This window comes from Leptomonas pyrrhocoris (genome assembly GCF_001293395.1).
Source record: "Leptomonas pyrrhocoris isolate H10 chromosome Unknown, whole genome shotgun sequence".
In the NCBI taxonomy this organism is placed as follows: Eukaryota; Euglenozoa; class Kinetoplastea; order Trypanosomatida; family Trypanosomatidae; genus Leptomonas; species Leptomonas pyrrhocoris.
The window spans coordinates 397,035-408,474 of NW_015438364.1; the positions used below are offsets into that span (position 1 = coordinate 397,035).

The following is an 11,440-nucleotide window of genomic DNA, read 5'->3' on the forward strand; positions in this document are numbered from 1 at the left end:
CAACATTATTGATCTTTGAAAGCTGCGGCAAAGTAAAAGAATAAACGCAGACATGTATGTGTTCTTGTATCAGTTTATGTTTTTCGTTGTTTCATATCAGCGAATGCGTTGCCAGTTTGAGGCGTAGGCGGAATAGAAGTATGGTGCTTTGTGTCTTCGAGATATATTGGTGCATGTTCTGCGCCCAACTGTCCTCCAATTGTATTTCTCATCATTCTTCTCCTTTTTTTTTTCCCACTCGCATGAGCTGCGGAAATCACTGCTGAGGAACACCGAAATAAGTCTGCTCGTCTGCGCGGTGCGAGCGCTTACACTCCACTTCTTTTTTTTTTCTCCGTCCCTTGCTCCTCCATCACTCCCGAGCGTTCTCTATAGCCCCCAGCTTCTTTTCCGCCTCTCTCCTTCATGGCCGATCTTGCAGAGTTTTACGAAGGCACGGCGGACCTCGGCGCGGCAGACAACGACGTAGACGCGTGTGATGCTGACGAAGCAGACGAGTCGGCATGGCAGCACCACGAGTGCGAGGTGGTCGTGTGCCTCGTGGATTGCAGCACGGAGATGTTTCGCTGCTCCCCTCCACCACCGACGCGATCAAATGAAGCGGTGCCGGACGCTTCTGGCTCCACCCGACTGCCCGGTGAAGGCGACCCGTCACCTCGGGCCGGCAACAGCCTCAGCAGCTCTTCCACACAAGGCAGCAGCAACAGTAACGGCATCACGGAGGCGGAGACCAGCACGCCTACGACCGCGTCGTTTTTCTCGATGACTCTGCAAAGCATTCGCACGCTGCTCACGGAGAAGATCGTGTGGACAAACAAGGACAAGGTGGCGGTGGTGCTCTACAACACCCGCGAGTGCGCCAACGCGGCGGCCTTTTCCGGCATCTACGTAACGCAAGACGCCACGCACATTGGGACGCAGTGCATCCAGCGTGTGGAGCACCTGGGCGCTGCGGGGAATTACGGATCTCCTGCCTACGACGAGTTTGTCAAGACGATTGGTCACGTGCCTCGCCCGGCGCCGAGCAGACAGCCCAGGGGCGATCCGGATGCGTCTGTTCAGGCGGGTGGTGCTGCCGTCTGTCGCTTCAGCGACGTGCTCTGGGTGGCACGGCATATATTCCTGAACGCCTGTGAACCGGAAACGATCCAACACCAGCGGCTGTTCGTGTTCACCAACGAGAGCGATCCTACGCAGGGGCGCTCGGGTGAGTGGAAGCAGTGCCGTGAGCGGGTGCGTGCGTTGGCTGATGTGGGGGCCACGCTGGAGGTGTTTGGGTTCGGTGACAGCGCCAGGCCGACTTCGACAGGGGCGGGCATTCTTGCCGATCCCACCTCCATCCCAATAAGCGACGTGGCCCACGACGATCCCAACCAAATAGCTCACTCCTCTTTTGCACTCTTGACTGCTGCTTCTCCCACCGCTTCTTATGACGCTGACAGAGCCGCCTTCGACTCAACGTTCTTTTGGGAGCCGCTGTTGAAGGAGATGGAGGTGCCATCGGTACAACCCACAGCACAATCCCCTGGCGAAAGGAATGCCCCCGTTGCTGCTACTGCTGCTCTTGCTGCTGGCCGTCCTGAAGCTTACGTGAGCGGCAGTGGCATGGGTGCGGTGCACATCCACGCAGGTACGGCGGCCCTCCATCAGCTGCTGAGCACGGTGGCCCGTCGTGCGCATCCGCAGCGGCCCTTCCGCCGTTGCTTGCTGCGGATCGGCAGACTGATCGGACAGGACGATGGAGGCGGACCGGCCGCTGCCACCGCACCGCGCATGGCGGTAAGCCTCTACACTCCTCTCCTACGTGCCCGGCCGCCCCCGCACGAGTGGCTGGATCGGCAAACAAACCGAGCCGTGCGGCGTGTGGTCCACCTGCACACCTGCAAAGACGACGCGAGGGAAGAAAAGGTCGACGAGACGGCGGAGGTGGAGGTCAGCGTCGAACAACTTGGCTGCTACGCGAAGGTGGGCGGGGATCGGGTGTGCTTCACGAAGCAGGAGCGCCAAAAGATCACGGAGGTGGCCGCGGGTGACGCAGAGGCCGGCTTCACGATTCTGCTCTTCAAGGACGTAAAGGATGTGCTGCAACACGCGCACGTTGTCCGCCGCTCGTCCTTCCTGCACGTCTGCGTAGAGAAGGGCGGCCCGCGGTCGCACCACTTGTTTGTTCTGCTGGTGCGCCGCCTCCGAGCAAAGGGGAGGGCCGCCATTGCACAGTACCGCAGTACGACTACCGCGGCGCCGCGTCTTGTGGCGCTCGTCCCTTCACCGGACCTGCGCAGCGACCCTGCAAAACGGTATCAGGTCCCGGCGGAAGGGCTGGGCTTGTACGTCGTACCCCTGCCCTTTGCCGAGGACCTTCGCCGTGTGCCACAGTTAAGCTCCTGCGCCTTGGCGAGCCGCCTAAGCACGCCGTGCCTGGAGGACAGCAGCGTCGACCCGGCGCATTTGGAGCTGGCAAAGGAGGTGGTCGCCGCGCTCACCGAGCCGTACAACACCGATGACAGAAGGAACCCCGCCTTGCAGCGGCAGTACGCCGTGCTGCAGCGTCTTGCCCAGCAACGTTATCCCTTGCACCACAGCATCTTTGAGTCCGACGACGAAATGTCAAGCTGGGTGGCGGAGGGGAATGGTGAGGAGAAGGAGGGCAATGAGGTGGAGGTGGCGGATGCAGAGCCGCATGTGGTGGATAGCACCGTGCTGAACCCAAGCAAGATGCTTTCACACGCCCACTGCTTCCACGTCTTCAACAGAGAGGTTCTAGGGAGTGACTACAGTGCAGCAGCGTACTGCCCTCCTCCGTCCTCCGCACCGCATGCCGTGCGCCGTCCACGCACAGGCAGCAACACCGTTGTTGCGGAGGGTATGGGAGGTAGCGGGGTGGGAGACGAGGTGATGCTGGGCCGCATCAAAGGCGCCATCCGTGATGCAGCCGCGCGCAATGCGTGGGACTTGCTAACAGTGTCGCTGTTAAAGGAGTACCTATCCTTGGTCGGCGTCAACGTCGGCGCAGCACGGCGCAAGGCGGACCTTATTGAACTGGCCAAGACTCATGTACTCGCTTCAACACCCTCAACGTGAGAGTTGGAGCGGAGCCATAGCTTACTGCTACTCAAAACGGCGATCAAACCTCTCTATGCACGTGGGACAAGTGAGAGGGCAACAAAAATATATGCACAGAATGGAATTGGGCAGCTCAAGCTGCGTCACTGCGACGAACTCCCTTTTCCTTTTTTGGAACTGCATTTCAGCCGAACTGTTTTCAATGCACTTCTCACATGCGTTGCACCGACCTTTCGGACTACCTTGCGCCAACGGTGCACCGCAGTGCATCGCCTTCCTCATACTTGACGTGCTTTCGGTGTTCTCTTGCGGCGTTCAATGCAAGGAAGAGTGTATGGTGTTGATACATATATATGTTTTTCTCCTGTTCTCCCAACGCTTTGGGCCAAGTTGTTACATCTCCTCTCCTTCGTCGTCGACTTCTTCTTCCTCCCACGGCTGTAGTCGAAGCGCCACAGAGGCGAAGAGGAACACATCTCAGTTCTTTTAATTCATTTTTGGGCTTCCCTCAAAAGAAAAAAAAAACCAAACAGCACAGCTTTCACACGCTAACAGCGAGGACGCTCACGCACTGGAGTGGTGCTCGTGTCGGTTGATCAGGCATACAGCTACGAATCTCTCTCTTTTCTTTTCTCCCTCCTTACGCTGACTGAGCAGTCTGCCTTTGGTGTTCGAGAGTTCTTTATTTACTTCGTATTTCTTCTCAAGTCGTTTCTCCGTAGGCCAAGGCGATCTGACGCATCTTCCTCTCCCGGTTCATCAGCGACAACCTTACTCGATGCATCCTGTTGGGATGAGAGGCTAGAGTCTGGACACATTCGGCAGCACGGCCGCGCACGCACGCTTCTTCTTCCACGACTTTTATTTTTAAATGCTGCTTTCATTAATAGCTGTACCTGCGCTGGATTTTATTTCCCTCTTGATTTTTTCTAGCAGATTCTCTTCTCTTCATCGTTTCCATGTCGTTCCTTGCTTCGCCGACTTCCCTGCTGACCGCGGAGGCAGCGCAGCAAAAGATTGAGTCCATACAGGCAGCGTTGTTGCGTGTACAGCGTGCCTGCGAGTACCGCGACGAACACCCCTACGACCCTGTCGAGGCCCAAGGCGGAGGTGATAGTAGTGGTAGTGGTGTCGGTGTTCCATGCCCAACAGACGGGGGCCAAAGGGGTGGTTCAACGCCACGAACAGCAAGGCCGGCGTCAGCGGATCCCTTCATCAAGGCGCCGAACTCCTCCGCCATACCAGAGGTTCATTCCGCCGCCCCTGCCGATCACAGAGAAGAAAAAGCAACGGCCGGCACTCGTCTGGTTCTCTCTTTTTCTCAATTTGAGCGCCGCCGCATCGCGCAGCTGCTGGGCCGTGTGGCGGTGGACATCGCAGCGGTGTGGGCCTACGTCCATCAGTGGAGCTCCCTGGGCGAGGTAACCGCCGACGCGGCCAGCGAAAGCGGCATCTGCACGAGCGGAAAAGGTCACCTAAATGGTGGTCGGACGAGGAGCGCTTCTCAGCCCACGAACGGCAACGATGGAAATCTGCGGTGGGCGTCGGCCGTCAAGGGAAACCCAGAGGCGCACATGGCGGCCTTGAACACGCTGATCCACACCGCCGTGTCGATCCAACAGATGCTGGCGGGGGGAGACGACAGGCGTGGCACGGGGGCAGGGAAGGACTCCGTCGTCACGGTGTTTCAGGAGGGAAGCGTGAGTCCGAACATCGACGCAGCACAGGGTGACGCTTCCTTTGCCACGACGGCACGACCCGACTCCGCCGTCCCGAGCGCTTCTGCGACGCAGCAGGAGGACAGCTCCGCCCCCTCCCCATCACCTCCTCCCTCGGCCGAGTTGGCGCACACCCTTCCTGCTCCCAGCAACATGGCACCGCCGCCAGCACCCTCACCAGCACCACCGCCACCGGAGCAGCCAGCGGGTCTGCGGAGCACACTTGCTGCCCAGCCCTCTGCTACCTCCTCGTCCATTCATGCAGCACACGGCGACAACAGCGCGGCGACGGCGGCGGTGATGGCCTCGATCCCGGCGTACCTGAAGGCGTACGTGTGGGAGGGCTCAGGGAAAACGACACCGGAAGGGGAGGGGGAGGAGGACGAGGAGGACGACGACGATGCAACAGTGGTGGTGGTGAACGCGGAGAGAGGAGACTCCCGGTCGATCAGCGGCGGTAGCACAACCGGCGTGAACCCCCGCTCCTTCTCTCGCGTGAGTGACACCTTTGCCGCGTCCCACACGGGAAGCCGCAACACATCGCCCTTCCCGATGGACACTTCGCCTGGGACCCACGTCCACAACAGTCCGGGTAGTAGCAACACGCGTGTGCAGGGCAATGCGAGCAGCATCATCGCCCACCACCGCTTCGACAGCGACATGACCTTCACCGCGACATCGTCCCCGTTTAAGCGCGTCGTCTCCATCTCCTCCTCCTTGATCGGCTCACCGGTGCTGGCGCAGCCGTACAGCCAACCACGCTCGCAGGGCAACAGTGGGATGAGTGCCCTCAGCCAGCCTGCACCCAACACCACCAGCAGCCAGCAGAACAACTCCTTTAGCAACAACAATAATTACAACAGCAGTAGCACCTCCGCCCGCTCCCCCGACTCAGCGGAGATGTCGCCAGCCGCGGTGGCAGCCTACTCTCGCAGCACGAGCTTGCTGCGCCGCCCGCACAAACTGGAGGTGCCGGTGAGCCGCACGCAGTCGCTGCGCCGCACACCCTCGTATACCTCCCCGACCTCCATGACGAGCGGCAGCAGCCCACCCGACGCGGCGGCCGTGACGAACAACACCAGGACGGCGTTATACTCCGACGCCCCGGTGCCGTCGTTGCACGTGGCGAAGGCGCATAGCGGCGGCGGCAGTGGTGGGGGTTGCGTGCCCGTCGTGGGGGCCCCAGCGCTGTCGAGCTCCTCCCCGGTAGGACCCCCCACCAACGCCACCGGCGACTCTCCGCCATCCTCCCTCGCCGGTCTGCACTTTAAACGGGTCATCTCCGTCGACTCCGAAGCCGGCGGGTGGCCACCGGGTTCGCTGGTCGACTCGCTCGAGATGAGTCCCTCCAAAGGCACCTCGCTCTTTGGCCGGCTCGCGGCGGCATCGTACAGCACGAACTTGACGCCTTCCCCGGCGCCGCAGGAGATGCCGGCAGAGAACGAAGGGCAGCGTGCGACGGTGGTCGGCGCCCCCATGGAGCTAACCGTGCCGACGGCGTATCTGTCTCACTCAAGTGGTGGCAGCGGTGGTGGGGGAATGGACGTAGGCGGCGCCTCCACCGCCTCGTCGGCCCTCACCACCTCGTACCTCGTACCGGGCAATGCCGACTCGATTCGAAATGGAAGTTTGCACAGTCGAAACTTGACGCCGTACTCATTCCCCTCGCCAGGTGGCGGCGCCCCGCCGCGAGTCTCGGCGCCTGCCCCACCGCCTCCACCTCCACCACCAGCAGCATCCCCCCGCCCCGTCGTTCTGCAGAGCAGCACTGGGAAGACCCCAACGACAGGACCGAGTCCGTCTGCGCGACCGACTGCGGTGAACTCTGTGTCCGCAGCAGCGGCGCCATCGACGACGTCGTTTATGCAGGGCCAAGCGGTGCGTGCGAACACGTTAGCCGGCGGACGCGCCAACGTCATCGACTCCGCGCCGCTGCCTCCGCACTCATACAAGATCAACGCGGAGAAGCTCGCCACCTTTCTCCAGTGCGTCCGCGGGCTGGTGCAGATGGAGTTCAGCGAGGAGGAGTTCGATTCCATGCATCTCTTTTACTTTCTTCCCGGTGTGTCGCTGGCAAAGCCTGCCGCTGCGCCAGAGGAGGGCAACGAAGGGCCTGAGGGCAGGACAGGCTCCACTGCAACAGCAACGTCGAAAGCAGGGAATGAGGAAGCACCCCTGCCTCTCTTTAATGGTGGCGAGCGCGTTCCCGTGCGCCGCACGAAGCTCGACGTTTTCTACTCGCTGGTGAAGAGGAAGGTGCAGGAGATCTGCGACAACGTTGGCGTGCCGAGTGCTTCGTATTTGTCGCTGTTGTGAGAGCAATGATGCTGAAGGGGCGGGTGTCTCGAGAAAAACCAAAGAAAAGAAAAGCACGGCGGATGCGGCGTGTAAGGCAGGCCTCATTCGTGCAGGTGGGGGGGGGGGGCGACCTTTAGAGCTACTGTGCCTTGCTCATTCTTTTTTTTTTGGTCATGGGGGCAGTGCTGACAGAGAACCAGCGGAAGCGGCGCACTCCCGGCCGCCTTTGCTGGCACCCCGGTACTAAATGCCAACAGCAAAGAAGAAGGCGTTTTTTTTTTCTAGGACAGCATTCGTGTCTACTACAGCCTGTGGTCGTGACGGGCCGATGCATCTGCACGGTGCAGCGAACGTGCGTGGTTGCTTCATCGATTGATTGATACTTTGTTGATACAACTATTTCCTACCTCCGCGCTTCACCTGTTCCGCCTTCTCGCGAGAAGGCCGAGAAGCGGCCGTTGGTGGTCGAAGAGCGAGGCGGCGAACGAGTACAACAAACAGCAGCAACAACCAAACACAAACGCGTGAAAGCGATGATGTTAGGTAGGAAATCCTCCTTTTGTGAATATAAAACACACTTTCTACTAGCACTATGAAGCATGAGAACACCTCCCGACGGTTAGCAGCTTTTCAGCGCCGACAAAATGGAGCTATTCTTTCCGTTCCTGCACTGCAACAAGGTGTATGCGAAGAAACCAGCGCCCACTCCAAACGGTGTGCTCCTCAAGTCCACTCCACTCCTTCTCTTTTCATTACTTGCCTCTCTTTTCCCCCACATTCTTTTCACACACACTCTCTATTTTTTGCACTCCATTTCCTCGTACCCTCCCATCGACAGAACAGCTACGAGCCTTCAACAATGTCTGTCCGCCCGTCCGTGAGCGTCTACTCCGCGTCGTCCGACTCCGTGGTCGGCACGTGCCCGCTGCCTGCGGTGTTCACTGCGCCGATCCGCAGCGACATCGTGCAGTTCGTGCACACGAACATGGCGAAGAACTCCCGCCAGGCGTACGCGGTGAACCGGCTGTCCGGCATGAACCACTCCGCGCACTCGTGGGGTACCGGCCGCGCCGTTGCGCGTATCCCGCGCATCAGCGGCGGTGGCACGAGCACGTCCGGTGCTGGTGCGTTCGGTAACATGTGCCGTGGTGGCCGCATGTTTGCGCCGACGAAGATCTTCCGCCGCTGGCACCGCAAGATCAACCTGCACCAGAAGCGCTTCGCCGTGGTGTCCGCGCTCGCCGCGTCGTCGGTGCCTGCGCTGGTGATGTCGCGCGGTCACAAGATCGAGAACATCCCGGAGGTGCCGCTTGTGGTGGAGGACTCGATCCAGGGCTACGAGAAGACGAAGGAGGCCGTTGCCTTTCTGAAGGCGATCGCCGCCATCGACGACGTGAACCGCGTGAACGACTCCCGCGAGATCCGCGCTGGCCGCGGCAAGATGCGCAACCGCCGCTACGTGGCCCGCCGCGGCCCGATGCTGGTGATGCCCGACAACAAGGGCACCCGTGCGTTCCGCAACATCTTCGGCCTGGACCTGGCGAACGTGAGCGCGCTGAACCTGCTGCACCTCGCCCCCGGTGGCCACGTTGGCCGCTTCGTGATCTGGACCAAGTCCGCGTTCGAGCAGCTGGACAAGATCTTCGGCACGTTCACCGAGGCGTCCGCCGTGAAGAAGGGTTTCACGCTGCCCGCGCCGATGATCACGAACACGGACGTGACGCGGATCATGCAGTCGGAGGAGGTGCGCCGCGTGCTGAAGCCGAAGAAGCTGCAGCCGAAGAAGGCGAGCCGCTACCAGAAGCCGACGAACGGGATCAAGAACCGCCGCCTGCGCCTGCGCCTGAACCCGTACGTGAAGCGCGAGACGGCTGCTGCGAAGGGCCTGCACGACAAGAAGAACCGCGATGCCCGCCGCGCTGCGAAGGCGACGCGCATTGCGAAGGCGAAGAAGGCCGCGACGAAGCCGGCGAAGAAGTGAGCCGCTGGTGTCGTGCATCCTCCCTCGCAGCCGGACCAGCACCAACGCGGTTGGCCCGTTGGATGTGACGGTGCCGTGTGCTGAGGCTCCAAAAAACTAAACGGACCAGCGTAGGGGCAGGACAAGGGGAGCGGCGGCCTCGATATAAGAAAGGTACATATATATATATATATTATGTTCATGGAAGCCCTCCAGACATGGAAGGGAAGACGTGAAGGTATTTTAGTTAAAGAAGGTACTGTGTGGTGCATAAAAAAATACGTAAATAACGTTCGACAGTGAATGCAGGCGGTGTCCAAAAGAGTACCATAACTTTATGGCGACCCCATGCGGTGCTGAGAAGCGTGCAGGCGCACAGAAGAATAACACCACCAACAAAAGAACACGTTGATCAACAACGGCGTCCTGATGCGAGAATTCGAGTGATCCAAGTCCTGTCGAAGGAGAAGCGTGCTTGCGAGGCGCGTAGCTGAGGTCACCGCTTGGCGACAAAAAGTTGGATTTTGTAGCCTTTTCGTTTGTCCTCGATGTATGGGCCGATGGTTGATTACGCGAACGGGGAAGGACAGCGGCGTACAACTGCCTCTGCGGACTGCCGGACGCGAGGACTCCATAAAAATGGACTCCTTCCTTGTTACAGCTCACTGGAGCTCACAGGACGAAAAAGCTGCCGTGGACACTGCAGGGCTAAACATGCACTCCCATCGTCAACATCACGTTCTTTTCACACACTCTCTATTTTTTGCACTCCATTTCCTCGTACCCTCCCATCGACAGAACAGCTACGAGCCTTCAACAATGTCTGTCCGCCCGTCCGTGAGCGTCTACTCCGCGTCGTCCGACTCCGTGGTCGGCACGTGCCCGCTGCCTGCGGTGTTCACTGCGCCGATCCGCAGCGACATCGTGCAGTTCGTGCACACGAACATGGCGAAGAACTCCCGCCAGGCGTACGCGGTGAACCGGCTGTCCGGCATGAACCACTCCGCGCACTCGTGGGGTACCGGCCGCGCCGTTGCGCGTATCCCGCGCATCAGCGGCGGTGGCACGAGCACGTCCGGTGCTGGTGCGTTCGGTAACATGTGCCGTGGTGGCCGCATGTTTGCGCCGACGAAGATCTTCCGCCGCTGGCACCGCAAGATCAACCTGCACCAGAAGCGCTTCGCCGTGGTGTCCGCGCTCGCCGCGTCGTCGGTGCCTGCGCTGGTGATGTCGCGCGGTCACAAGATCGAGAACATCCCGGAGGTGCCGCTTGTGGTGGAGGACTCGATCCAGGGCTACGAGAAGACGAAGGAGGCCGTTGCCTTTCTGAAGGCGATCGCCGCCATCGACGACGTGAACCGCGTGAACGACTCCCGCGAGATCCGCGCTGGCCGCGGCAAGATGCGCAACCGCCGCTACGTGGCCCGCCGCGGCCCGATGCTGGTGATGCCCGACAACAAGGGCACCCGTGCGTTCCGCAACATCTTCGGCCTGGACCTGGCGAACGTGAGCGCGCTGAACCTGCTGCACCTCGCCCCCGGTGGCCACGTTGGCCGCTTCGTGATCTGGACCAAGTCCGCGTTCGAGCAGCTGGACAAGATCTTCGGCACGTTCACCGAGGCGTCCGCCGTGAAGAAGGGTTTCACGCTGCCCGCGCCGATGATCACGAACACGGACGTGACGCGGATCATGCAGTCGGAGGAGGTGCGCCGCGTGCTGAAGCCGAAGAAGCTGCAGCCGAAGAAGGCGAGCCGCTACCAGAAGCCGACGAACGGGATCAAGAACCGCCGCCTGCGCCTGCGCCTGAACCCGTACGTGAAGCGCGAGACGGCTGCTGCGAAGGGCCTGCACGACAAGAAGAACCGCGATGCCCGCCGCGCTGCGAAGGCGACGCGCATTGCGAAGGCGAAGAAGGCCGCGACGAAGCCGGCGAAGAAGTGAGCCGCTGGTGTCGTGCATCCTCCCTCGCAGCCGGACCAGCACCAACGCGGTTGGCCCGTTGGATGTGACGGTGCCGTGTGCTGAGGCTCCAAAAAACTAAACGGACCAGCGTAGGGGCAGGACAAGGGGAGCGGCGGCCTCGATATAAGAAAGGTACATATATATATATATATTATGTTCATGGAAGCCCTCCAGACATGGAAGGGAAGACGTGAAGGTATTTTAGTTAAAGAAGGTACTGTGTGGTGCATAAAAAAATACGTAAATAACGTTCGACAGTGAATGCAGGCGGTGTCCAAAAGAGTACCATAACTTTATGGCGACCCCATGCGGTGCTGAGAAGCGTGCAGGCGCACAGAAGAATAACACCACCAACAAAAGAACACGTTGATCAACAACGGCGTCCTGATGCGAGAATTCGAGTGATCCAAGTCCTGTCGAAGGAGAAGCGTGCTTGCGA

At 60.1% G+C, this 11,440-nt stretch overlaps 4 protein-coding genes across 5 annotated transcripts; all 4 read left to right on the plus strand.

Moving 5' to 3' along the window:
- Positions 1 to 405: 405 nt before the first annotated feature.
- On the plus strand, positions 406 to 3,081 carry ABB37_04683 (putative Ku70 protein; the record flags this gene model as incomplete). The annotated part of the gene is made up of 1 exon (XM_015802452.1): positions 406 to 3,081. One exon carries the CDS (start codon positions 406 to 408, stop codon positions 3,079 to 3,081), a length of 2,676 nt encoding a protein of 891 aa, XP_015658896.1.
- Positions 3,082 to 3,505: 424 nt separating this feature from the next.
- On the plus strand, positions 3,506 to 7,097 carry ABB37_04684 (hypothetical protein; the record flags this gene model as incomplete). The annotated part of the gene is made up of 1 exon (XM_015802453.1): positions 3,506 to 7,097. The coding sequence occupies exon 1, from the start codon at positions 4,023 to 4,025 to the stop codon at positions 7,095 to 7,097; it is 3,075 nt and encodes a 1,024-aa protein (XP_015658897.1). The 5' UTR covers positions 3,506 to 4,022.
- Positions 7,098 to 7,915: 818 nt separating this feature from the next.
- Positions 7,916 to 9,060, plus strand: ABB37_04685 (putative ribosomal protein L1a; the record flags this gene model as incomplete). Its single annotated transcript, XM_015802454.1, has 1 exon — positions 7,916 to 9,060. The coding sequence occupies exon 1, from the start codon at positions 7,939 to 7,941 to the stop codon at positions 9,058 to 9,060; it is 1,122 nt and encodes a 373-aa protein (XP_015658898.1). The 5' UTR covers positions 7,916 to 7,938.
- Positions 9,061 to 9,835: 775 nt separating this feature from the next.
- Positions 9,836 to 10,980, plus strand: ABB37_04686 (putative ribosomal protein L1a; the record flags this gene model as incomplete). Of its 2 annotated transcripts, none has more annotated exons than XM_015802455.1 (1): positions 9,836 to 10,980. In XM_015802455.1, exon 1 carries the CDS (start codon positions 9,859 to 9,861, stop codon positions 10,978 to 10,980), a length of 1,122 nt encoding a protein of 373 aa, XP_015658899.1. In that variant the 5' UTR covers positions 9,836 to 9,858. The 2 variants fall into 2 exon arrangements, with proteins under 2 accessions (XP_015658899.1, XP_015658900.1); XM_015802456.1 differs by having other exon boundaries at positions 9,841 to 10,980.
- Between the last annotated feature and the right edge of the window lie 460 nt (positions 10,981 to 11,440).